Source organism: Mobula birostris, chromosome 25 (assembly GCF_030028105.1).
Source record: "Mobula birostris isolate sMobBir1 chromosome 25, sMobBir1.hap1, whole genome shotgun sequence".
Lineage (NCBI taxonomy): Eukaryota > Metazoa > Chordata > Chondrichthyes > Myliobatiformes > Myliobatidae > Mobula > Mobula birostris.
The window spans coordinates 2,091,550-2,115,329 of record NC_092394.1 but is presented as its reverse complement, the minus strand read 5'-3'; the positions used below and the strand labels follow the sequence as shown (position 1 = coordinate 2,115,329).

Genomic DNA, 23,780 nt, shown 5'->3' with positions numbered 1-23,780 from the left:
GCTTCTCTCCCAGATGAGCTCAATCACTTTTACACTCGGTTAATGTTGCTAACTCTGAGCCTCCGAGGAAGAAAGCCACCGCTACAACCTGCAACCTGGTCATCTCTGAGGCTGAGGTACGAAGATGTTTCCAACGAGGGGTCAGTCACAAGGCTGCGGGACTGGACGCCATCCCAGGGCGAGTACTCAGGATGTGCACAGCACAACTGGCAGGTGTATTTACTGACATTTTTAATCTCTTCCCGCTCCTAGTGCAGAGTGTCCTCCTGCTTCAAATTATCCACTATTGTCCCTGTACCAAAAAAGACCAAGGTAACGTGGCTGAAGGACTGGTGTCCTGTCACACGCACCTCAATAATAAGCAAATGCTTTGAGAGGCTGGTCAATGATCACATCTCCAGCAAGCTACCACCCACACTGGAACCCCTGCAATTTGCCGACCGACATAACAGATCGACAGACGACGCAATAGCCACTGCTCTACACACCGTCCTTACACATCTGGAGAAGAAGGATGCTCATGTGAGAATGCTGTTCTTGGACTACCGTTCAGCATTCAACACCATAGTTCCATCCAAGCTCGACAGGAAGCTCAGAGACCTTGGCCTTGACCCTGCCTTGTGCAGCTGGATCTTGGACTTCCTGTCAGATTGGCAGCAAGTTGTAAGAGTGGGCTCCCTCATCTCCACCCCTCTGACACTCAACACAAGAGCCCCTCAGGGCTGCGTACTGAGTCCCCTCCTTTACTCCCTGTGTACCCATGACTCTGTCGCCACTCACAGCTCCAATCTGCTAATTAAATTTGCCGATGACACTACACTGATTGGCTTAATCTCAAACAATAACGAGGTGGCCAACAGGAAAGTCATCTCTCTGACACAGTGGTGTCAAGAAAACAATCCCTCCCTCAATGTCGCAAAAACAAAGGAGCTGGTTGTGGATTACAGGAGGAATGGAGATGGGCTAACCCCTATTGACATCAATGGATCTGTGTTTGAGAGAGTAAACGGCTTTAAGTTCCTCAGCATCCACATCACCAAGGACCTCAAGTGGTCTGTACACAACAGTGCCTCTTTCACCTCAGACGGTTGAGTAAGTTTGGTATGGGCCCCCAAATTCGAAGAACTTTCTACAGGGGCACAATTGAGAGCATCCTGACTGGCTGCATCACTGCCTGGTATGGGAACTGTACCTCCCTTAATCACAGGACTCTGCAGAGAGTGGTGTGGACAGCCCAGCGCATCCGTAGATGTGAACTTCTTATGATTCAGGACATTCACAAGAACAGGTGTGTAAAAAAGGCCCATAGGAATATTGGGGACCCAAGTCACCCCAACCACAATCTATTCCAGCTGCTACCATCTGGGAAGCGGTACCGCAGCATAAAAACCAGGACCAACAGGCTCTGGGGCAGCTTCCTCCACCAGGCCATCAGACTGATGAACTCACGCTGATTTGAAGAAGAAGAATTACATTGTTCTATTTATTATAAATTATTATAAATTACTATGATTGCACATAGCACATTTAGTTTGAGATGTAACGTAAAGATTTTTACTCAGGTATGTGAAGAATGTAAGAAATAAAGTCTATTCAATTCATTGAGTTCAAAAGTCAGGAAGTTATGTTGCAGCTTCATGAAACTCGAGTTAGGCTGCATCTGGTGTATTGCATACATTTCTGGTCACCTCATTATAGGAAGGAAGTTGAGGCTTTGGAGAGGATGCAGAAGAGGTTTACCCAGGACGCTGCCTGGATTACAGGGCATGTGCTGTAATGGGAGGTTGGACAAAGTTAGATTGTTTTCTGCGTAGTGGTGGAGGCCGAGGGGAGATCTGATAGAAGTATATAAGATTATGAGAAGCATAGAGTAGACAGACAGTATCCTTTTCCCAGGATTGGCATGTCTATAATACCAGAGGGCTTGCATTTGAGGTGAGAGGGGGCAACTTCAAAGGAGATGTGAGGGGCAAGTTTCTTCCACAGAGAGTGGTGGGTATCTGGAATGTGCTGCCTGGTGTGGTGGTAGAGGCAGATACATCGGGGCTTCAAAGAAACATTTAAATAGGCACATGAATGTGAGGAAAATGGACATTGTGTAGGCAGAAAGGAATTGTTTAGTTAGACATTTAATTAGTTTGCACAACATTGTGGGCCAAAGGGCCTGTTCCTAGGCTGTATGTTCTGTGTTCTACTTCTCCTTGCTTATTTGCCTACTTTTATTGTTTGCACGACTTTTTGCCCCTGCACAATGGGTGATTGATGCTCTTCTTTTTTAATGAGTTCTATTGGTTTTTTGTTTTGTGGCTGCCTGTAAGGAGATGAATTTAGGGTTGTACTCTGCATACATACGTTGATAAAGAATGTACTTTGAACTTTGAATTTTTTTCTATGTTTTATATTCTTATCGAACTAGCATTGTCCCTACTGTGGGAGAAGGTGACCCATAATGTAGTGGGAGGCTTCCTGCATATCTAATCAATTTAAATTTAAAGTAATATTATTTTAAACTGCAAGCAGTTAAATTAAAACATATAAATAGAGCACTATAGCACAGTACAGGCCCTTCAGCTCATGATGTGTCGACCTTTTAGTCTACTTTTAAGACCAATCTTACCCATCCATCCTACATAGCCCTCTGTTTTTCTATCACCCATGTGCCTATCCATGAGTCTCTTAAATGCCCCTAATGTGTCTGCCTCTACCACCAACCCGGCAGCACGTTCCACACACTCACCACTCTGTGTGTAAAATAAACCACCCCTACCTCTGACATCCCTCCTATACTTTTCCTACTATAACCTTGACATTGTACCCCCTTGTATTAGCCATTTCCACCAAGGGGAAAATGTTTCTGGTTGTCCACTTGATCTATGCCTCTTATAATCTTGTACATCACTATCAGGTCACCTCTTGTCCTTCGCTTCACAGAGAAAAGCCCTAGCTTGCTGAGTGTTGTTGTGTATGTTGCTCTAGACTTCCAGCGTCTGCTGAATCTCTTGTGTTTAAAATTAAAACACTATGCTCCTTATTCAGGATGGGCCTTGACCTCTGTGGCAACAATGGTCTTGGACCTCCAGTAAGCCAATTGCTACTGCGTGCTGTGTATGTAGAATGCTGGATAAACTGGGCAAATCAGGCAGCATTGCTGGCGGGGGATAACTGTTGACTCTTCATGCTGAGACCCTTCCTCAGTTCCGTTGAATCCCAATGGTGGGTCTTGGCCCAAAATATTGACTGTGTATTCACCTCCATATATGCTGCCTGGCCTGCTAAGTACCTCCGAGAGTTTGTGTGTTACTCAAGATTTCCAGCATCTGCAGGATCTCTTATGTTTATGATTTGCTACTGCATGCTGAGTGTCCAGGGATACTTGGGTCAAATGCTGCTGTTCCTGCTCTAGGAATGAGCGATGGGACAGTGTGCAGCGGGTTTCCTCTGTGTCCAACAGCTGCTATCTCTGACCTGGGATTGTGTGATGGGGCAGTGTATCTAAGCAGATACCTTATTGATTCCAAAGGAAATTAGTGTCACAGTAGCATTACAAGTGCACAGATAAACAAATATACCAATATTAGAAGAGAAGTAAGAAAAAATAAAAAATAAGTTACCATAAGCAATCAAACAGGAGGGAGTCATCACTTCCCTGGCTATAGGTTGACTCATTATAGAGCCTAATGGCCGAGGGTAAGAATGACCTCATATGGCCCTCTTTGGATCAGAGCAGTTGTTCTAGTCTTTTACTAAAATTGCGCCTCTGTTCAGCCAAAGGGGCAAGCGGAGGGTGAAAAACATTGTGCAGCCCCTGTGTTGGTGCCCACTCAAGTCTGGTCATCTAGGTGCACCCCTAGGTATTTGTAGTCTTCACCATATCCACATTCTTATAGAGAGCAGTGCTGGCTTAGTCTTTCTAAAGTCCATCACCATCTCCTTTGTCTTACTGAGGCTGAGCTGCAGATGATTCAGCTTTCACCATCTGACAAAGTCCTCCACCAGGGCCTGTATTCATCCTGCCACCCTCCCTTTGTACACCCAGCTATTGCTGATAACTGATGGGCCGCACTGTGGCTCGTACAGTGCTGCAGGACCTGTGTTCAGTCCTGCATTGTACTGCTATCTGATTGGAGTTTTCATGTTCCTTCTGTGACCACACGCGTTTCCTCTGAGAACTTCAGTTTCTGCTTTCATCCTAAAAAAAAGCAGGGTGGGCAGGTTGCTTGACCACTGTAACTCACCACTGGGGGTGTTGATGTGGGGAGAGTGAAAAATGAGTTGGTGTTGTTGGGTGGTATGAGAGGTGAAGAATTTGTTTCCAAGCTGTGACTCTGCAGCGGTTTATTCTGTTACAAACCCGTGCTGTCCTTGCCCTGGGAGTGTATGATAGCAGAGGATGGAAGGAGATGTACTCGGTCTGACGTGGACTTGTCATCTTGAATCCCGTTGACAAGACTTCACTGCATCACTCATCACCTTGGTTAAAATGGAAATAATTATAAAAAAAATTAAAAGATTTGTATTTGTTAAACAGCCAGGAACTTGTGTTGCAAGTTTATAAAATTCTGGTTAAGTCACAACTGCAGTTTTGCATTTGGTTCTGGTTACCCTATTATTGGAAGGGTGTGGAGGTTTTGGAGAGGGTGCAGAAGAGGTTTCCCAGGATGAGAGGGCCTCAGCTATAACGAGAGGTCAGACAACCTAGTGCAGTTTTCCCTGGCACAGCGAAGCTCGAGAGGGCACAGCACTGGTGCTCCACAAAATGCCTCATGTCATGAGTGTAGAGGAGGCCAAGCACAAGCACTGAATGCTGTAAGGGCAGGTAGTGCACCTCCGACAGTGGCAGGGGGTTGGAGGGAGGGGTGGGTAGGATGTGTGAGATAGGGAGTCCTGAAGAGAGTGGCCCCTGCAGGAAGTGGGAGAAGAGGGGAAGATGTGACCAGCGGTGGGATCTGGCAGATGGTGATGTACTGGATGTGGATTTTGGTGGGGTGAAAGGTGAGGGTCAGGGGAACTTTATTGATGTTCTGCCTGGGGAGTGGGTTGGTTCAGAGCAGATGTGCAAGAAACAGGAAATGCATGCAAAGGCTCCATCAACTATGGCAGAGGGTCAGGCATGTACTGGGACGAGAAAGACATTTCAGAAGCCAGTGTTCATCATTTGATATCCTGAGCAGCTGTCACTGCTATTTCAGATTCATTTTATTACATATATATTGAAGCATACGGTGAAATGTGTCGTTTGCGTTAACAACCATCACAAAGTAGGGATATGCTGGAGTGTTGCCACACCAACATAGCATGCCCGCAATGCTCTTTTAGAACAGCACAGAACACAACAGTGAAACAAGCCCCTTTTTTTCTTGCTCTCTCTTTGTCTCTCTCTCTCACTCACTCCCATTATTGAGTTAATATCCGCCAAGATTCTGAGCTTGCTCATTTGGTAATCTGTGCTAGCAAGTGAAGGCTGCCATCTGGTTAGTTCACTCATATCCTTGTCACCTCTTTCGTCTCTTTCGCATTGGCAGTGTTGGATCAGTAGGTGGCTGTTTTTCTCAATGTCGTTTGTGGATAAGTCGAGGCTTATTGGTGGAGAGGAAGTGCTTTACGTTGTAATGACTTGACTGGTGTCACATTCAGGCTGGGTTCGTGCACTATGTGACCTCGGTCACTCAAACCACTACTGAAGTGGTAGATCACCACGATTCATTTTAAGAAGTGCTGCTGGTTTCCAGTGTACTTGTTTTGCTGTCGTCGGCCAGTGTGTGCCAGGTTGGTTAAACACAAAACCACATACGAGTATTAAATGTGTTGCAGCGACGTGACAAGGTCCGTGTAGCTGTGCCGAGGCTGCAGGTTCGAGCAGCTCATGAGGTAGTTCACCACCTACCTTTGCTCACCCTCCTTATTATGTCGATCACTAAATGGAAGCCTGCGTGATTTCTCCCCCTCCTCTGTTACATCCGTTACTTGAAGGTTATATTTAAATGTAAACTTGTTTGAGCATGTGTATTGGGGGCTATTTTTTAATTTCATGTTTGGGTGTTGTCCTGTCCCTTCCCCCCACCCTGTGCTAAGCGGAACTCTGTCAGGGTACTGAAGGAACTGAAGCTGCCTCGTATCACCCGAAGTTTCCGAATTTACATGTCCTGCTCCATGAGAAGTCACTGCTTTTCTCGGCTGTTGTGGGGGCTGAGAGGTTTTGTGAGAAAGTTTGGTGCTGAGAAGCACAGCCTACCGCTCGAGCAGATGGATGTTGCTGGCTGATGGATAAACTACAAAAGGGTGGAAAGCCGAGGGGCAAACTGGTTTTTCCATGACATGACCTCTCTCTCTGACCTCTGATGAAAGATGTGTGGTGGCTGGAGAGATCTGCGCTCAGTTGGAAACAAATGCCCCTCTGGTCCTATTTGCATATGACCAGACTTCACAAAGAGTGTTGCTAGACTATGCAGCTTCGATTGCGGGGGTGGAGATTGCAGTTTAGCAGAGAGCAATGCTCACTCTCCTCCCCTTTCTGTTACCCCTCTGCCTCCTCGCAGGGACTGCATTCCTGTCAGTCTGTTGCCCATGCAGAACAATCCGTGAATATTTTACACTCTCTTTGCATTAATTTATTTTTATCTTTCTCTTTGTAACATAGTCATGTTTATATGTATTGCAGTTTACTGCTGTCACAAAACAACACATTTCACAGCATACGTCAGTGATATAAACCTGGTTCTGATGAGGTGCTTTTTCTGCTGGCCCAGCACAGCTGAAGGGATCCTGTTCTTTGGTGGACAGGAAGAATCTACAACGTGGTGAACTCAGCTGAGTATATCATTGGGACCAGCCTACCTGCCGTCAAAGACATGTATCGAGAGAGGTGCTCGAAGAGGGCCTGCAACGTCACCTTGCTCATGGACTGTTTGCCTCACTCCCACTAGGGAGGAGGCTACATAGCATCACCAGGACCACCAGACTCAAAAAACTGATACTTTCCCTAAGCAGTGAGGCTGATCAACACCTCCACCCACTATCCCACTCCTCCACACCCCCAACCACCACTTACTTTATCATTTCCTGTCAGTCACCTTGTGTACAGACACTGTACCTGGTGTCACTTTATGGATAGACAATCAATGCATTAAGCTATCTCATACATTGATATTTATGTGTTTTTTTAATTAATGCTGTTTTCTTTATCTTATTTTTATTTTGTGCTGCAACAGATCCAGAGTAACAATTATTTTGTTCTCATTTACACTTGTGTACTGGAAATGACATTAAACTGTCTTAAATCTTGAATGAATGCAGCCATATCGGTCTGTATGGCTAGTGACTGTCTGTGTTCCTGTCCTCTGTCAGGGCCTATTGGTCTGTATGGCTACTGACTGTGTACCCGTCCTCTCTGTCAGGGCTTTGAACGGAGAGCATCTGAGTTTTATTTTCTCACTCCTGGAATGTTGAGTGACGTACTTTTGGAATTGCTTCTTGCTTGGGTATGATGGAAAACATTTGGGGTGTCCACCACAGTAACTATTTTGCTTTGCTCTGTTTTGAACAGTGGAATTTAAAGTTTGAAGTTCTGATCTATTCCCGGTGAGACATTTAACGTTTAAACAGCCCACATTAGTATCCTTCCTCAGATGATATCAGGATAACAAGTACTGCTGTGATATGATAAGGAGCTCTGGTTCAGAGCATTGCTGCTTGGGCCTGGGCCTGCGTTAGTGGCATCGGAGGTGACTACTGACTCTTGTGTCATGAATTTTTATAATGTGGAGGCTGTGTATAAATGTTCTCCCAAACAGTGTGGCCACGCTAGGCTGAGAGTATGGGAACTTTGCTAACCCTGGGTTAGTGCATCCTGTGACAGCTGTAATGCCATGATTTGATTCTGGCCACTGTCTGTAAGGAATTTGTACATTCTCCCCATTAACATGTGGGATTCCTCTGGGTGCTCCGAATTCCTCCCACTTTCCAAGGATGTACCAGTTACAGTTAGTGAATTGTGGCCATGCTACGTTGGAGTTGGAAGTGTGATGACACTTGCAGGCTGTCCCCCGCACAATCTTCGCCGATTTGATTTGATGCAAACGATGCATTTCATTCTATGTTTTGATGTACATTGGATAAATAAACCTAATCTTTCTTCAGTCTTTTGCATTGAGTTAAGCAAATGGTGAGAATGCTTTCCCTCTGGATGTCTGCTGTGTCTTAATGGAACACAGAATCTTTGCTTGTGACGAGGTAATGGTGGAGCAAGGGAACGTATATGCCCTCAGTTACACATCTGTACCCTCACTGCCTATCCCCTTAACTCTACCCTCAACACATCTGTCAAGATTCAACATTGTTCAATGTGATTTTCAGTACACAAGTGTAAAGGACAACAATATAATTGTTACTCTGGATCTGATGCAGCACAAAAGCACAATAATAATAATAAACAATAAATATAAATATGTAAGAATATGTAAGAATTCCCTACAGACAGAAACAGGTGAATTGATTATGGGGAGCAAGGACATGGCAGACCAATTGAATAATTACTTTGGTTCTGTCTTCACTAAGGAGGACATAAATAATCTTCCAGAAATAGTAGGGGTCAGAGGGTCCAGTGAGATGGAGGAACTGAGGGAAATACATGTTAGTAGGGAAGTGGTGTTAGGTAAATTGAAGGGATGAAAGGCAGATAAATCCCCAGGGCCAGATGGTCTGCATCCCAGAGTGCTTAAGGAAGTAGCCCAAGAAATGGTGGATGCATTAGTGATAATTTTTCAAAACTCGTTAGATCCTGGACTAGTTCCTGAGGATTGGAGGGTAGCTAATGTAACCCCACTTTTTAAAAAAGGAGGGAGAGAGAAACCAGGGAATTATAGACCGGTTAGCCTAACATCGGTGGTGGGGAAACTGCTAGAGTCAGTTATCAAAGATGCGATAACAGCACATTTGGAAAGCGGTGAAATCATCGGACAAAGTCAGCATGGATTTGTGAAAGGAAAATCATGTCTGACGAATCTCATAGAATTTTTTGAGGATGTAACTAGTCGAGCGGATAGGGGAGAACCAGTGGATGTGGTATATTTGGATTTTCAAAAGGCTTTTGACAAGGTCCCACACAGGAGATTAGTGTGCAAACTTAAAGCACATGGTATTGGGGGTACGGTATTGATGTGGATAGAGAATTGGTTGGCAGACAGGAAGCAAGGAGTGGGAATAAACAGGACCTTTTCAGAATGGCAGGCAGTGACTAGTGGGGTACCGCAAGGCTCAGTGCTGGGACCCCAGTTGTTTACAATATATATTAATGACTTGGATGAGGGAATTAAATGCAGCATCTCCAAGTTTGCGGATGACACGAAGCTGGGTGGCAGTGTTAGCTGTGAGGAGGATGCTAAGAGGATGCAGGGTGACTTGGATAGGTTAGGTGAGTGGGCAATTTCATGGCAGATGCAATTTAATGTGGATAAATGTGAGGTTATCCACTTTGGTGGCAAAAACAGGAAAACAGATTATTATCTGAATGGTGGCCAATTAGGAAAAGGAGAGGTGCAACGAGACCTGGATGTCATTATGCACCAGTCATTGAAAGTGGGCATGCAGGTACAGCAGGCGGTGAAAAAGGCGAATGGTATGCTGGCATTTATAGCAAGAGGATTCGAGTACAGGAGCAGGGAGGTACTACTGCAGTTGTACAAGGCCTTGGTGAGACCACACCTGGAGTATTGTGTGCAGTTTTGGTCCCCTAATCTGAGGAAAGACATCCTTGCCATAGAGGGAGTACAAAGAAGGTTAACCAGATTGATTCCTGGGATGGCAGGACTTTCATATGATGAAAGACTGGATGAACTAGGCTTATACTCGTTGGAATTTAGAAGATTGGGGGGGGGGGGATCTTATTGAAACGTATAAAATCCTAAAGGAATTGGACAGGCTAGACGCAGGAAGATTGTTCCTGATGTTAGGGAAGTCCAGAACGAGGGGTCACAGTTTGAGGATAAAGAGGAAGCCTTTTAGGACTGAGATTAGGAAAAACTTCTTCACACAGAGAGTGGTGAATCTGTGGAATTCTCTGCCACAGGAAACAGTTGAGGCCAGTTCATTGGCTATATTTAAGAGGGAGTTAGATATGGCCCTTTTGGCTAAAGGGATCAGGGGTATGGAGAGAAGGCTGGTACAGGGTTCTGAGTTGGATGATCAGCCATGATCATACTGAATGGCGGTGCAGGCTCGAAGGGCCAAATGGCCTACCCTGCACCTATTTTCTATGTTTCTATGTAAGATAGCTCGTATACATAAATTATAGTATGCCCATAAAGTGACACTAAGGAGTATGTGTAGGTAAAGTGACTCTGATAGTAAATGATAAAATACCTTTTTCCACAGATGCTGCCTGGCCTGCTGTGTTCCTCCAGCATTTTGTGTGTGTTGCTTCGATTTCCAGCATCTGCAGACTTTCTGTTGTTTGTGAAATGATAAATTAGTGGTGGTTGGGGGTGTAGAGGGATGGGTTAGTGAACAGATGTGTTCATCAGCCTTACCACTTGGGGAAAGTAAATGTTTTTGAGCCTGGTGGTTCTGGCGTGGATGCTGTGTAGCCTTCTTTCTGATGGGAGTGGGATAAACAGTCCATGAGCAGGGTGGGTGGGATACTTCAGCACCAAAGTTCCCTCTGATCTTGAGCTGTGCAATTTTTTGCTCAGTGATAACCACATGTGCACATTGAATAATGTCTTCAATAAAAACAGTATAAATAAGCCAGTTCTAAAATCTGCAGACAAATCATCACAGACTCCACGTTGTCAACACCGTCCAACCAGAAACCGGAAAAAGAAAATGTGATTGTGTACGATTGTGAATTATACTTAACATGCCAACGAGATAGAGGGTGACAACTTTTTGTGTGTAGTTTAAATTCCTTTGTGCGCTAGTAGCAAAAGATCTGTGCACACTCTCATCTTGGAGGGAACGTTGTACAGCAACTGTCTCAACAGTCAGATTGCAAATGTCCTAGGCTTTATGAGGTCATTCCCTTCTGTGCCACCCAGCGAGGGGGAATGTCAGGGTAAATTTATGTTTCTATTATTATTATTAGGTTTAAGGTAAAACAACAAGAAGTTTGCAAAACACTGGAAGAATGCTTTCACTCAAATTGCCTGAAGGGGTGGTAGAGGCACGTACTTTCACACCTTTTTAAGAGGTATCTAGACAAGCACTTCAGTTGCCATGACATAGAAGGCTGTAAACCACTTGCCAGTAAATGACAAGCAAGAGCAAATCCAAGCAACAAGTCCTGATGAAGGTTCATGACCTGAAACGCCAACTCTTTTCCATAGGTGCTCCAGCATTTTGTGTGTGTTACCAGTAAATGAGACAGTGGGTCAAAATGGCCTTTTTGTGCTCTGAATCTCCTTTCCTCTTCAAAACCCACCCACCCAAACCTATCTGAGACTATGGTGTTGAGATGATTGCACATATCATTTTTAAATGGTATTTATTTATTTTGAATGTCTCAGAAAGTGGAATGAGAGCATCTGGTGATTTTGTTGTGTGATATGCGTTGAACAGACATTCCATTTTGTATTCTGACTTAACTGTATTTCTGGCCCTTTATGAGGTCATGATTTCTATGAGATATTTCATATTTTACTGTGATTTGGAATTAGCTGCACTGTCATTGATTCCCCTGCTGTCAAATGGGTTTCAAGGTCAGGGTATGCTTGGGGCTTCAGGTATGGGTGATTTCCAGCAGAGGGCGGTACCGAGCCTTGGCAGCAGGAGCAGGGCTAGGACTGTGACTCTGGGCACGTTTCGCCTCCAGGCATCTGTTCCTTGCCACTGAGCTGTGGTCATGCTGTCCTCTGCCTCTGATGTTGACTGCTGATAAAAACGCACTGCAACAAGATTAATTGTCTCTTTCTTTCTTTTTTTATTCCCTTCCCTTCTATCTTCTTCCCCAAAAAAAAGCTGAATAAAAGATTTATCCTGAATTTTCTTCATGCCCAAGGGAAGCTCTTCACCAAGATAGGGTAAGTGCAAAATACATTTTTTCTTTTGTATACTAAAGATGACATTTCAATGGTTCCTCAGAGATTTTTGTTTCCTGCATAATGTTGAAATTAAATATTGTAATGCCAGCAGTTTCAACATGTTAAATAAGCTTGGCATTAACCCTTTTTGAGCTGCTTGATTTTGCGACTTTTTGAAATGAGGTTTTGGTTGTGGTACGGTGAGCTTATATCTGGCACGTTGCATATGGGCAGCACTACAAATTACTAGTTGGACATTCTGGCAGCATCCTGGGTGGCCAGTTATCTGTCCGTCTTTGTGCATCACAGTCTGGTGGTGCTGCGTTTGTCTACCGTAGAGGTGCAGGGCCCCGCACTGTTAGAATACTTCGAACAGCTGAAACACTGTTGGCTTTGGGAATGAAGCATGATCCATCTCTCATCCTTTTAAAATCACATCCTCCAGCAGTAATTTTATAGATGAAGATTAGATTAGCTTTATTTGTCACACGTACATTGAAACATACAGTGAACTGTTCTGGGGGTAGCCTGCAAGTGTTGCCATGCTTCTGGCCCAAACATAGCATGCACAGAACTTACTAACCCTAACCCATATGTCTTTAAGATGTGGGAGGGAGCCAGGCACCCAGAGGAACCTCGTGGTCTTGGAGAGAACGTACAGACTCTTTATAGACAGCGGTGGGAATTGAACCTGGGTCGTTGGCAATGTAATAACCAGTTTTAGGATGTAACAAAACACATTGATGAAGGTAGAGCAGTGGATGTAGTGTATATAGATTTCACTAAGGCATTTCATAAGGTTCCCTATGCAAGGCTCATTCGGAAAGTAAGGAGGCATGGGATCCAAGGAGACCTTGCTTTGTGGATCCAGAATTGGCTTGCCCACAGAAGGAAAAGAGTGGTTGTAGACAAGTTATATTCTGTATGGAGGATGGTTCTGCAGGGATCTGTTCTGGGACCCCTCCTCTTTGTGATTTTTATAAATGACCTGGATGAAGAAGGAGAAGGGTGGGTTAGTAAGCTTGCTGATGACAGAAAAGTTGGAGCTGGTGTGGATAGTCTGGAGGATTGACAGAGGTTACGATGGGACATCGAACGGATGCAGCACTCGGCTGAGAAGTAGCAGATGGAGTTCAACCTAGATAAGTGTGGTGTGAATTGGTAGGTCAAATTTGAAGACAGAATATAATATTAATGGTAAGACTCTTGGCAGTGTGGAGGATCAGTGAGATCTTGGAGTCTGTGTCCATAGGACACTCAAAGCTGCTGCACAGGTTGACAGTGTTGATATATTTGCATTCATCAACTGTGGGATAGGGTTCGAGAGCTGGGAGGTAATGTTACAGATATATAAGACCTAAGTTAGACCCATGTGGAGTACTGTGAGTTCTGGTCACCCCAATACAGGAAGGATGTGAATACTGTAGAGAGAGTGCAGGGGAGCTTTACAAGGATGTTGCCTGGATTGGTGAGTATGCCTTACGGGAATAGGTTGAGCGAACTTGGCGTTTTCTCCTTGGATGATGGAGGATGAGGGGTGACCTGATAGAGGTGTATAAGCAGCTGAGAGGCATTGATCATGTGGATAGTCAGAGACTTTTTCCCAGGGCTGAAATGGCTAACTTGAGAGGGCATAGTTTTAAGATGCTTGGAAGTAGGTACAAGGGGAATGTCATAGGTAAGTTTTTCACTCAGAGTGGTGGGTGCATGGAATGCACTGCCAGCGACGTTGGTAGAGGTGGATACAATGGGGTCTTTTAAGGGACTCTTAGATAGGTACATGGAGCTTAGTAAAATAGAGGGCTATGCGATAGGGAAATTCTAGACAGTTTCTAGAGTAGGTTACATGGTTGGCACAATATTGTGGGCTGAAGGGCCAGTACTGTGCTATAGATTTCTATGTTCTGTGAGTTTGTTTCCTGTTTCTCTGTCTATCTTGGGGAGAGAGTGGCCTTATGCTGAGTTCTGTGCTTGAGCTGAAGTGTGATTTGAATGTGGCAGGCAGTAATTTTCTTCCCGTCACATGAGTTGACCTGAACATATGAGATTTGAATGTAGTGGGAATAACCAAAAGCAAGTTCCTTGCTGACTATTTGAAATAGTAAGTTTGGTTCTCATAAGTGGGAGGTGCAGAAATTGTTAAAAGTTTAGGATGGTCAGTCAGTGTCCAGTTTCCTGAAGTATCTTAATGCTCAGCAACACAACCTTTTCCTTGGGCTTCACTGGGAGGAATGCTGGTGACTGGCACATTCCAGGCTGCAGGAGGACATGCTGAGAGACACACTGAGGCCTGGTACCGCCACCGCCAGGCCAATGTGGAGAAGGACCACAGCTGTGGGTTCTGCTGTTACTGGAGCAGGAGGGACCAGGTTGGCCGAGGAAGCTCCTCAATGATTGTAGTAGGGTATCACCCCAGGGGGCCACAGAATGACAGCAGTGTTACTGAGGTACAAGAAGCATTGACCATATACGCAAAGAATGTAAAAGCATTGCACAGCTTATTCTTGTAAACATGCTTTGGTTTTTGAGTTCATTAATATTCCTTTTCTTTCAAACAGTATTAACATACATCACATTTTTGTTTGGCAATTTGTTGGTCATGGGAGAAGTATTCAAAGCAGTTTGAAGTGATTTCAGGCTTTGTAGAATATTAGAATGTTACCCCATTACCAGCTTCACAATCACAGCGACAGATTCTGCAGATTCCAATAATCAGTGATCCAGTCTTAAAAATTGCTGGTGAACGCAGCAGGCCAGGCAGCATCTATAGGAAGAGGTACAGTCGACGTTTCGGGCCGAGACCCTTCGTCAGGACTAACTGAAGGAAGAGATAGTAAGAAATATCTCTTCTTTCAGTTAGTCCTGACGAAGGGTCTCGGCCCGAAACGTCGACTGTACCTCTTCCTATAGATGCTGCCTGGCCTGCTGCGTTCACCAGCAATTTTTATGTGTGTTGCTTGAAATTCCAGCATCTGCAGATTTCCTCGTGTTTGCGCCCAGTCTTAAAACCAGTCTCAGAAACTGCCACAGACAGCGTCCTTGGAAATAGTTAACCTGTGAGGATAGTCCGGCTGCTGTGATGTCATTAGAAAGCTGCTGTGACTCTGGCAAGGTTAACATGACATCGTAAAGAGTTGTCGTCATTGTAGAATGCAAGGTTTGGAATGAAGAATAAAAGAGCAACTCTGTAAATAACGTGGCGTAATGTGATTTGACTGATGTATCTGATTTCAAGACAGAATTCCTGGAGCAACTCTTGAAACAGTGAGCCTGTAATGCATTCGGATGTGCCTATCATTGATCTGTCTCAGGCTGTGCATGCTGCTTCTTTCTATCCATGTTTCATTTGTCCTCTCAAGAGTGATAAGTGTGTGTCTGGGTAGGACACTGTGTGCATGGCGATTATCTACTTAATGTCTATGTGTGCACTTACAAAAGAAGCCAAATAAAGTGAGTGATGAAATATGTCAGTATTAAATCCAGTGGTGGGAGGTTTGTGAACACGTAGTGTTGATGCAAAAAAGAGAAGTGGAAGTATTTTCTTGGTAGAAAATGAGGAGGTGTAAAGGAGCCTGTGGATTTTGTTGTCCATGTGCATGTCATTAAATGCAGCCTGCTGGTACAAAAAATTAAGCAATAAGACCATAATACCATAGGAGCAGAATTGGGCCGTTTGGCCCATCGAGTCTGCTCCACCATAATCGAGAGCGTATCAACCCTTGCTTTAAATATACCCAATGATTTGGCCTCCACAGTCATCTGTGGTAATGAGATCCACAGATTCTCCACCCTCTGGCTGAAGAAATTCCTCTTCATCTCTGTTCTAAAGGGGTGTCCCTCTATTCTGAGGCTGTGCCCTCTGGTCCTGGACTCCCCCACTATAGGAAACATCCTCTCAGCTTCCACCTTATGCAGGACTTTCAATATTTAATAAGTTTCAATGAGATCATTGTTCTTCTGAACTCCAGTGAGTACAGGCCCAGAGCCATCAAACTCTCTTCATCAGTTTTATGCCAAAGAGGAATAAAAACAGATGGGCCAGGTGTAATCTATGTGGAGAGGAAAAGAGTTGGGGCTTCAGGTCAGTGGGCTTGCGTCAGAACTAATGGAGTATTGGCAGGGCACAGGAACAGGCCCTTTGGCCCACAGTGCTGTACTGTTTTTGGCAACACAAAATCCTGGGCTTTTGTCACAGAACCTTGGTCAAACTGCATCCAGTTTGTATGCTTATTGTGGGATTTTAAAGAATCAGAGGAAACTGTGTCGGCAAGAATCAGAAGAAAGTGGCCTGAGGCCAAAGGCTGGTCATGATCTTGCTGCATGGTGGAGCAGTGACTGGGGCCAGGTGGGTGGTTTTTGTAATGTCTGAACACCACACCATGAAGGGGATGTAGGCAGCTGTGACTGGGCTACACTGTACAGGGAGATTTAAATATATCCAGTGACTCCGCATCCAAAACTGTCAACTGCACAAGAGTTGTGAACTCAAGCCTGCTCCGTCATGGCCACTACACTCCCCATCATTGAAGACACACACATTCAAAAGCTGCTGCCTCGAAAAGGCAGCAGTCATCATTGAGGGCCCCCATCACCCAGGACGTGCCCCCTTCTCATTGCTACCATCAAAGAGGTGGTACAGGAGCCTGACGACACATACTCAACGATTCAGGAACAGCTTCTTCCCCTCTGCCATTAGATTTCTTAATGGACAATGAACCCATGAACACTATCTCACTATTTTTTCCCTCTCTTTTTGAACTACTTGTTTAATTTAATTTTTCATATATATTTCTTATTGTAATTTATAGTTTAAAAAATAAACAGTGATATTAAACCTGATTCTAATTTATTGAATTTATTCTTAGACTTAAAGGGTTAAATTGCAAAATCAACGATTACTTAAAGTTGGTTTGAATTCCCTTGCTTGGGAGGTCAAGGGGGATATAATTGAGGTATTTAAAACGATTGGGATTTCATAGGGTAGTTACATGAAACTATTTCCTCTAGTAAGGAAATCCAAAACATGAAAGCACAGTTTTCAAGTTCGAGCTGAGCCATGTTGTTGTGAAACAGGGCGGCTGCTCTAGACAACGTCAAGTTTATTGTCATCTGACTGTCAGTATATACAGTCAAATGAAACAAAGTTTCTGTGGACCACAATGTACCCACAAAACATGTATCACGTACAGCACATAAAACAAAATATTACAACAAATAAGTTAATAAAATATAACTCAAAATACATGTGGTGCATAGCACAGGTAAACAGTAAACAGCTTACAGTCCTAGTGATGAGACCTTGGTGGCGGTGGGGTGACATCCCTGCCCCCAGTGTTCTTGCTGTGGCCTGACTGAAATTTGAAAATGAGAGTGTATAATTACGTAAAGTAAGAATGAGCTGTTGGATAGAAGTGAGAATATAGAATGGAGTTACAGGTTACCTTTCAAATTGCTCAAAGAAGTGCCTCCCTGTTCAGACCACCTGTATATTTCTCTAGTTAGGGCACGTGAACCTTTCTCTCCCCAATCAGCAGCAGCGATTATCCTTCTCTCTTGATAACGTGAATGCAGTGTGAGAGATTCTACAGGTATGTAGACTGTTGGGGAAAATGCGAATCTGTGACAGTCAGAGTTCTGAGAATCTATAATGGGAAATAAGGAAACTGCAGAGGAGTTAAGCTATTTGTGTCAGTCTGCGTGGGGAGAAAAAACAGAAACACCTCCCTAAGACATCGAGAACCAGGGGTCTAGCAAGATTAGAAACTGATAAATTCTAATGACCGATGAGCCACATTGTGCCGGGTAGGTGTAGGATAGTGAACCTCCCAGTTGTGATCTTCCTGAATTCTGTAGAAACTTAAATTCTGTTTATGGATTGGAAGGAAACAAACATGGCCTCAATATTGAAGAGGAGGAGAGAGAAAACAGGAAACGACTGATCTGTCAGCCTACTTCAGTAGTAGGAGAAGCTCAGAATCAGTACTAATGTAATAACAGCACATATCCAGTACTGTGCAGAAGTCTTCAGAACATTCAGTATATATAGCTACAGTGCTTGAATTTTGCAGCGTACTGTATTTATCAATGTGGAGCGGAGAGTGAGTTGTGAATTTGGCAAGAGCAAAGGATGTTTAGAATGGTGAGGGTGGAGTGCCGCTGGAGGGATGGGACGTGTAGCAGAGAAGGAATGCCAGGGGTGGTGGTGATGTGGGTGCAGACATACCCAGTCCTGAGACACCAGGCAAAGTCATTTGATTCCGAGCAATTGATTTATTGATCATTACAGAATGTGTCTGTGGTGCTTCCAGCTCCCCGCTCCCTTCCCCATTTCCCAACCACAATTCCCCTCTCCCTGCCCTCTTCCCACTCTCAGTCCACAATAGAGACCCATATCAGAATCAGGTTTATCATCACTCACATATGTCATGAAATTTGTTTTTTTTAATGTGTGGCAGCAGTACAATGCAATACATAAAATTACAGTACTGTGCAAATGTGTTAGGCACCCTAGTTATATACAGGTGCCTAAGACTTCTGCACAGTAAGCGTATATCAGCAATTCAGCTGAGGGAACCATATGTCAGATACCCAAGTTTGATAGTTGGGATTGTGAGCAGGGGGATAGATTTACAGAGGTTTCATGGGAATAAGGCCACACTGAGTGACAACTAGAGTCCAAGATAGAAATGTGAAATCACTTACTTTGGTACAATGCACCTATTAATTTGGTTAATTAAGGCTTATTTATTAAAAGAAACTTGATGGTGTTGTGAATAGTGAAGGAATTTGTCAATGGTTGTAATGGCACATCGATAGGATGTAGAGCTGAGGTACGAGGTGGCAGATGAATTTCAATCCAGAAAATTGTGAAGTGATGTACTTTAAAAGGTCAATCTTGAAGGCAGAGCACAAGGAAAAGACAATTTTAAGCAGTGCGGTGGAGCAGTGGGATCTTGTATATAAATCCCATAAAGTTGCCATGCAAGTTGGTGTGATGGCCTTCATTAGTTGTGGGGGGGATTAAGTTAAGCTCATGGGGTAACGTTGCAGCTCTTTAAAACTCTGGTTAGATCAGACTTGGAGTATTGTGTTCCGTTCTGGTCACCTCGTATGGCAAAGTCTGACATGGGAGGTTGGTCAAGAAGGCTCAGTCGCTCGTCATTCAGGATGAGGTAGTAAACTGGATTGGACATTGGCTCTGTGAGAGAAGCCAGAGAGTGGTAGTAGAGGGTTGCCTCTCTGACTGGAGGTCTGTGACCAGCATTGTGCTGCAGGGATCGGTACTGGGTCCTTTGTTTGTCATCCATATCAATGATCTGGATGATAATGTGGTTAAACTGGATCAGTAAATATGCGGATGAAGCCAGGATGGGGAGGGGGGTGGTGGCGGGTGTAGTGGACAAGTGAGGAAAGCTATCATGGCTTGCATAGGAATCTGTATCAGTTGAAAAACGGGCTGAAAAATGGCAGATGGAACTTAATACAGCCAAGTGTGAGGTTTTGCACTTCAGTAGGATCAGCCAGGGTAGGTCTTACACAGGGCACTGAGGAGTGTGGTAGAACAATGGGATCTGGGAATATAGAAGCATAGAAACCCTACAGCGCAATACAGGCCCTTCGGCCCACAAAGTTGTGCCGAACCTGTCCCTACCTTAGAAATTACTAGGCTTACCCATAGCCCTCTATTTTTCTAAGCTCCATGTACCTATCCAAAAGTCTCTTAAAAGACCCTATTGTATCTGCCTTCCCCACCGTTGCTGGCAGCCCAATCCACGCACTCACCACTCCGAGTAAAAAGCTTACCTTTGACATCTCTGTACCTACTCTCCAGCACCTTAAACCTGTGTACTCTTGTGGCAACCATTTCAGCCCTGGGAAAAAGCCTCTGACTAGCCACACAATCAATGCCTCTCATCATCTTATACACCTCGATCAGGTCACCTCTCATCCTCCCTCGCTCCAAGGAGAAAAGGCCGAGTTCACTCAACCTATTCTCATAAGGCATGCTCCCCAATCCAGGCAACATCCTTGTAAATCTCCTCTGCACCCTTTCTATGGTTACCACATTCTTCCTGTAGTGAGGCGACCAGAACTGAGCACAGTACAGGTGTCCCCCGCTTTTCGAACGTTCGCTTTATGAAACCTCACTGTTACGAAAGAACTACATTAGTACCCTGTTTTCGCTTTCAGGAGGTGTTTTCACTGTTACAAAAAAAATTCAGCGCGCAATAAAAGACAGAGCGCGCCCCGAGCAGCTGCTCTCCCCCGGATTCGGAATGGCATTCTCGCCGGCATTGCTGAAACACGTGCCTGTGAGCAGCCGTTTGCAAGATGAGTTCTATGGTATCGGAAAAGCCTGAAAGAGCTCGTAAGGGTGTTACACTTACGGTAAAACTAGACATAATTAAGCGTTTTGATTGTGATGAACGAAGTAAGGACAACGTGAGTTTGGCTTGTGGAAGCTGACGAAGATGATGTTGAAGAGGTTTTGGCATCCCATCACCAAGAACTGACAAATGAAGAGCTGATGTAATTGGAAGAAAAAAGGATAACAGTCCAAACCAAATGAATAATGATAAAGTACGACTTTAATTTTGAAATGGTACGTCGGTTTAGGACATATTTGCAGGATGGTTTGAGTCCTTATTAAAGAACTGTGTGATAGAAAAGTGCGCGAGGCTCAGCAGTCAAGCAAGCCTTCCACATCAGCCACAGCAGACGACGAACCTCGACCTTCGACATCGAGGCGGGCAGAGATAGAAGAAGATGAGCTGCCTGCTCTAATGGAAACAGATGACGAGATGACACACCAGTGTCCTACCACCCCAACCCACAGGCCACGGACAGATACCGATTCGTGGAGAATGCAACAGTAGCCGGGACGCACACAGCACATCTTTAAGAAAGATCTGGGCCGACGATTACGTGTCGGGAGGCACCTAATTAATTAGCATGTTTATTTCGACTTTTTTCTTAAAGATGTGCTGTGTGCCTCCCGGCTACCACTGGACCCCTGCGTGCTTCGTGGCAATGTATCGCTCGGGGGCCTGGAGGGTGGGGGCCACTGTACCACCCAAACTCCGACAAGCCTAATGCACCATCACCAGTGTGCTCTGCGCTTTCCCAATTCCAGTGAGTGTTACTACACTGTACATACATTATTTCTACTTCATATCGGCTGTGTATTTTTAAGTGTTATTTGGTATGATTTTGCAGCTTCATAGCTGGAGAGAGTGTTCTTGCCAACAGCGCTTGCGTGAGATTTTTGCTACGGAGAACAGTTCAGTAATGATTGTGGAAAAGTATTTCTACTTTATATAGGCTGTGTATTTATCATATCATTCCTGCTTTTACTATATGTTACTGTTATTTTAGGTTTTATGTGTTATTTGGCATGATTTGGTAGGTTATTTTTGGGTCTGCGAACGCTCACAGAATTGTCCCATATAAATAAATGGTAATTGCTTCTTTGTTTTATGACATTTCGGCTTATGAACCGCTTCATAGGAATGCTCTACCTTCGGATGGCGGGGGAAACCTGTACTCCAAATGGGGTCTGACCAGGGTCCTATATAGCTGCAAAATTACCTCTCGGCTCCTAAATTCAATTCCATGATTGACGAAGGCCAATGCACCATACGCCTTCTTAACCACAGAATCAACCTGTGCAGTTGCTTTGAGCATCCTATGGACTCGGACCTCAAGACCTCTCTGATCCTCCACACTGCCAAGAATTTTACCATTGATACAGTACTATATTCTGCCATCATATTTGACCTACCAAAATGAACCACTTCACACTTACCTGGGTTGAACTCCATCTGCCAATATAGATCCGTAATGTGCTGAAGGTTGCGTCACAGGTGGATAGGATCATAAAGAATGCTTTTGGCACATTAGCCTTCATAAATCAATGTACTGAGTGCAGGAGGTTGGATGTTATGTTAAAGTTGTACAAAACGTTGGTGAGGCCTAATTTGGATTGTTGGGTGTAGTTGTGGTCACCTACCTACAGGAAAGATGTAAGCAGATTGAAAGAGTACAGAGAAAATTTACAAGGATGTTGCTGGGTCTGGAGGACCTAAATTATAAGGAAAGGTTGAGTAGGTTAGGATTTTATTCTTTGGAACGTAGAAGATTGGGAAGAGATTTGATGGAGGTATACAAAATTATGAGGGATATAGATAGGGTAAGTGCAAGCAAGCTTTTTCCACTGAGGTTGGGTGGGACTGCAACCAGAGGTCATGGGTTACGGGTGAAAGGTGAAAAGTTTAGGGGGAACGTGAGTGGAAACATTTTCATTCAGAAGGATGTGAGAGTGTGGACTGAGCTGCCAGCACAAGGGGTGCATGTGAGTTTGATTTCAATGTTAAAGAGAAGTTTGGATGGTTAATATGAGGGAGCATAATTTTAAGGTGATTGGAGGAAAGTATAGGGGGGTTGTGAGAGGTAGATTTTTTTTACACAGAGTGATGGGTGCGTGGAACATATCACCAAAGGTGCTGATAGAGGCAAGCACATTTAAGAGACTTTGATGGGTGAATGAATGATGGAAAACTGGAGGGCTGTGTCAGAGGGAAGGGTTAGATTGATCTTGGAGTAGGTTAAAAGTTTGGCACAGTATATGGGCTGAAGGGCCTGTACTGTATGTTCTAATTAAATGGTGAGAGGTGAGTATTAACCAGCAGAAACACTGTTCTTGTAAGCAGCTCACTTGAAGCTAGCATGCAGGTCAGAAAGCAATAAGGAATGTTAGTGGCATGTTAGTCTTAAAAGGCATGTTAGTCTTAAGGAAGTCCTACTGAAATTATTTAACACTTTAGTGAGACTACATACAACACACACAAAAGTTGCTGGTGAACGCAGCAGGCCAGGCAGCATCTATAGGAAGAGGTACTGTCGACGTTTCGGGCTGAGACCTTTCGTCTGGCCTGCTGTGTCCTGACGAAGGGTCTCAGCCTGAAACGTCGACTGTACCTCTTCCTGTAGATGCTGTCTGGCCTGCTGCATTCACCAGTATTTTTTGTGTGTGCTGCTTAAATTTCCAGTACCTGCAGATTTCCTGGTGTTTGAGTGAGACTACATGTGTGGTTTTGGTCTCCTTGTTTCATGAAGCAAAGGTGCTTCGAAGAATTCAAAGATAAGAGGTGCAAAGGGACTTGTGAGTTGTGTAGGATTCCCTAAAGGTTAATTTGCAGGTTGAGTCAGTGGTCAGGAACACAAATGCAATTTTAGCATTCATTTGGACAGGACAAGAATATAAAAGTTTAAGGATGTAATGTTGAACCTTTTATACAATGATGATCACACCACATTTGGAGTATTGTGAACAGTTTTGTGTCCTACTTCTTAGAGAAGTTATGCTGGAATTGGAGAGGGTCCAAAGGGAATGAAAGAACTAACATATCAGGAGCTTTTGATGGCATTGGACCTGTACTCACTGGAGCTTAGAAGAATGTGTGGGGGCAGGAGAGGCAGAATCTCATTGAAACCTATTGAATATTGAAAGGCCTAGATAGAGTGGATGTGGAGAGGATGTTTCCTATGCTGGGCAAATAATTTCCCTTCAGAATAGAGATGAGGAGGAATTTCTGTACCAGAGGGTAGTGAACCTATGGAATTCATGGTCACAGATAACTGTAGTGGCCAAGCACTGCAAGTCATTGGGTATATGGCGTGCCACGGTAGTGTTGTGGTTAGCGCAATGTTATTAGAGTTGAGTTGAATTCCAGCATCCTCTGTAAGAAGGTTTGTCCATTCTTCCCGTGA

General features: G+C 44.3%; 1 protein-coding gene across 1 annotated transcript in view; it reads left to right on the top strand.

The window, feature by feature from the left end:
• The window catches only part of smg6 (SMG6 nonsense mediated mRNA decay factor), a 527,995-nt gene that overhangs the window by 102,431 nt on the left and 401,784 nt on the right, over window positions 1-23,780 (top strand). Inside the window, exon 8 of the mRNA XM_072243359.1 lies at window positions 11,950-12,011. Coding sequence (XP_072099460.1) covers window positions 11,950-12,011 — 62 coding nt within the window. The remainder of the gene's footprint in view (window positions 1-11,949; window positions 12,012-23,780) is intronic.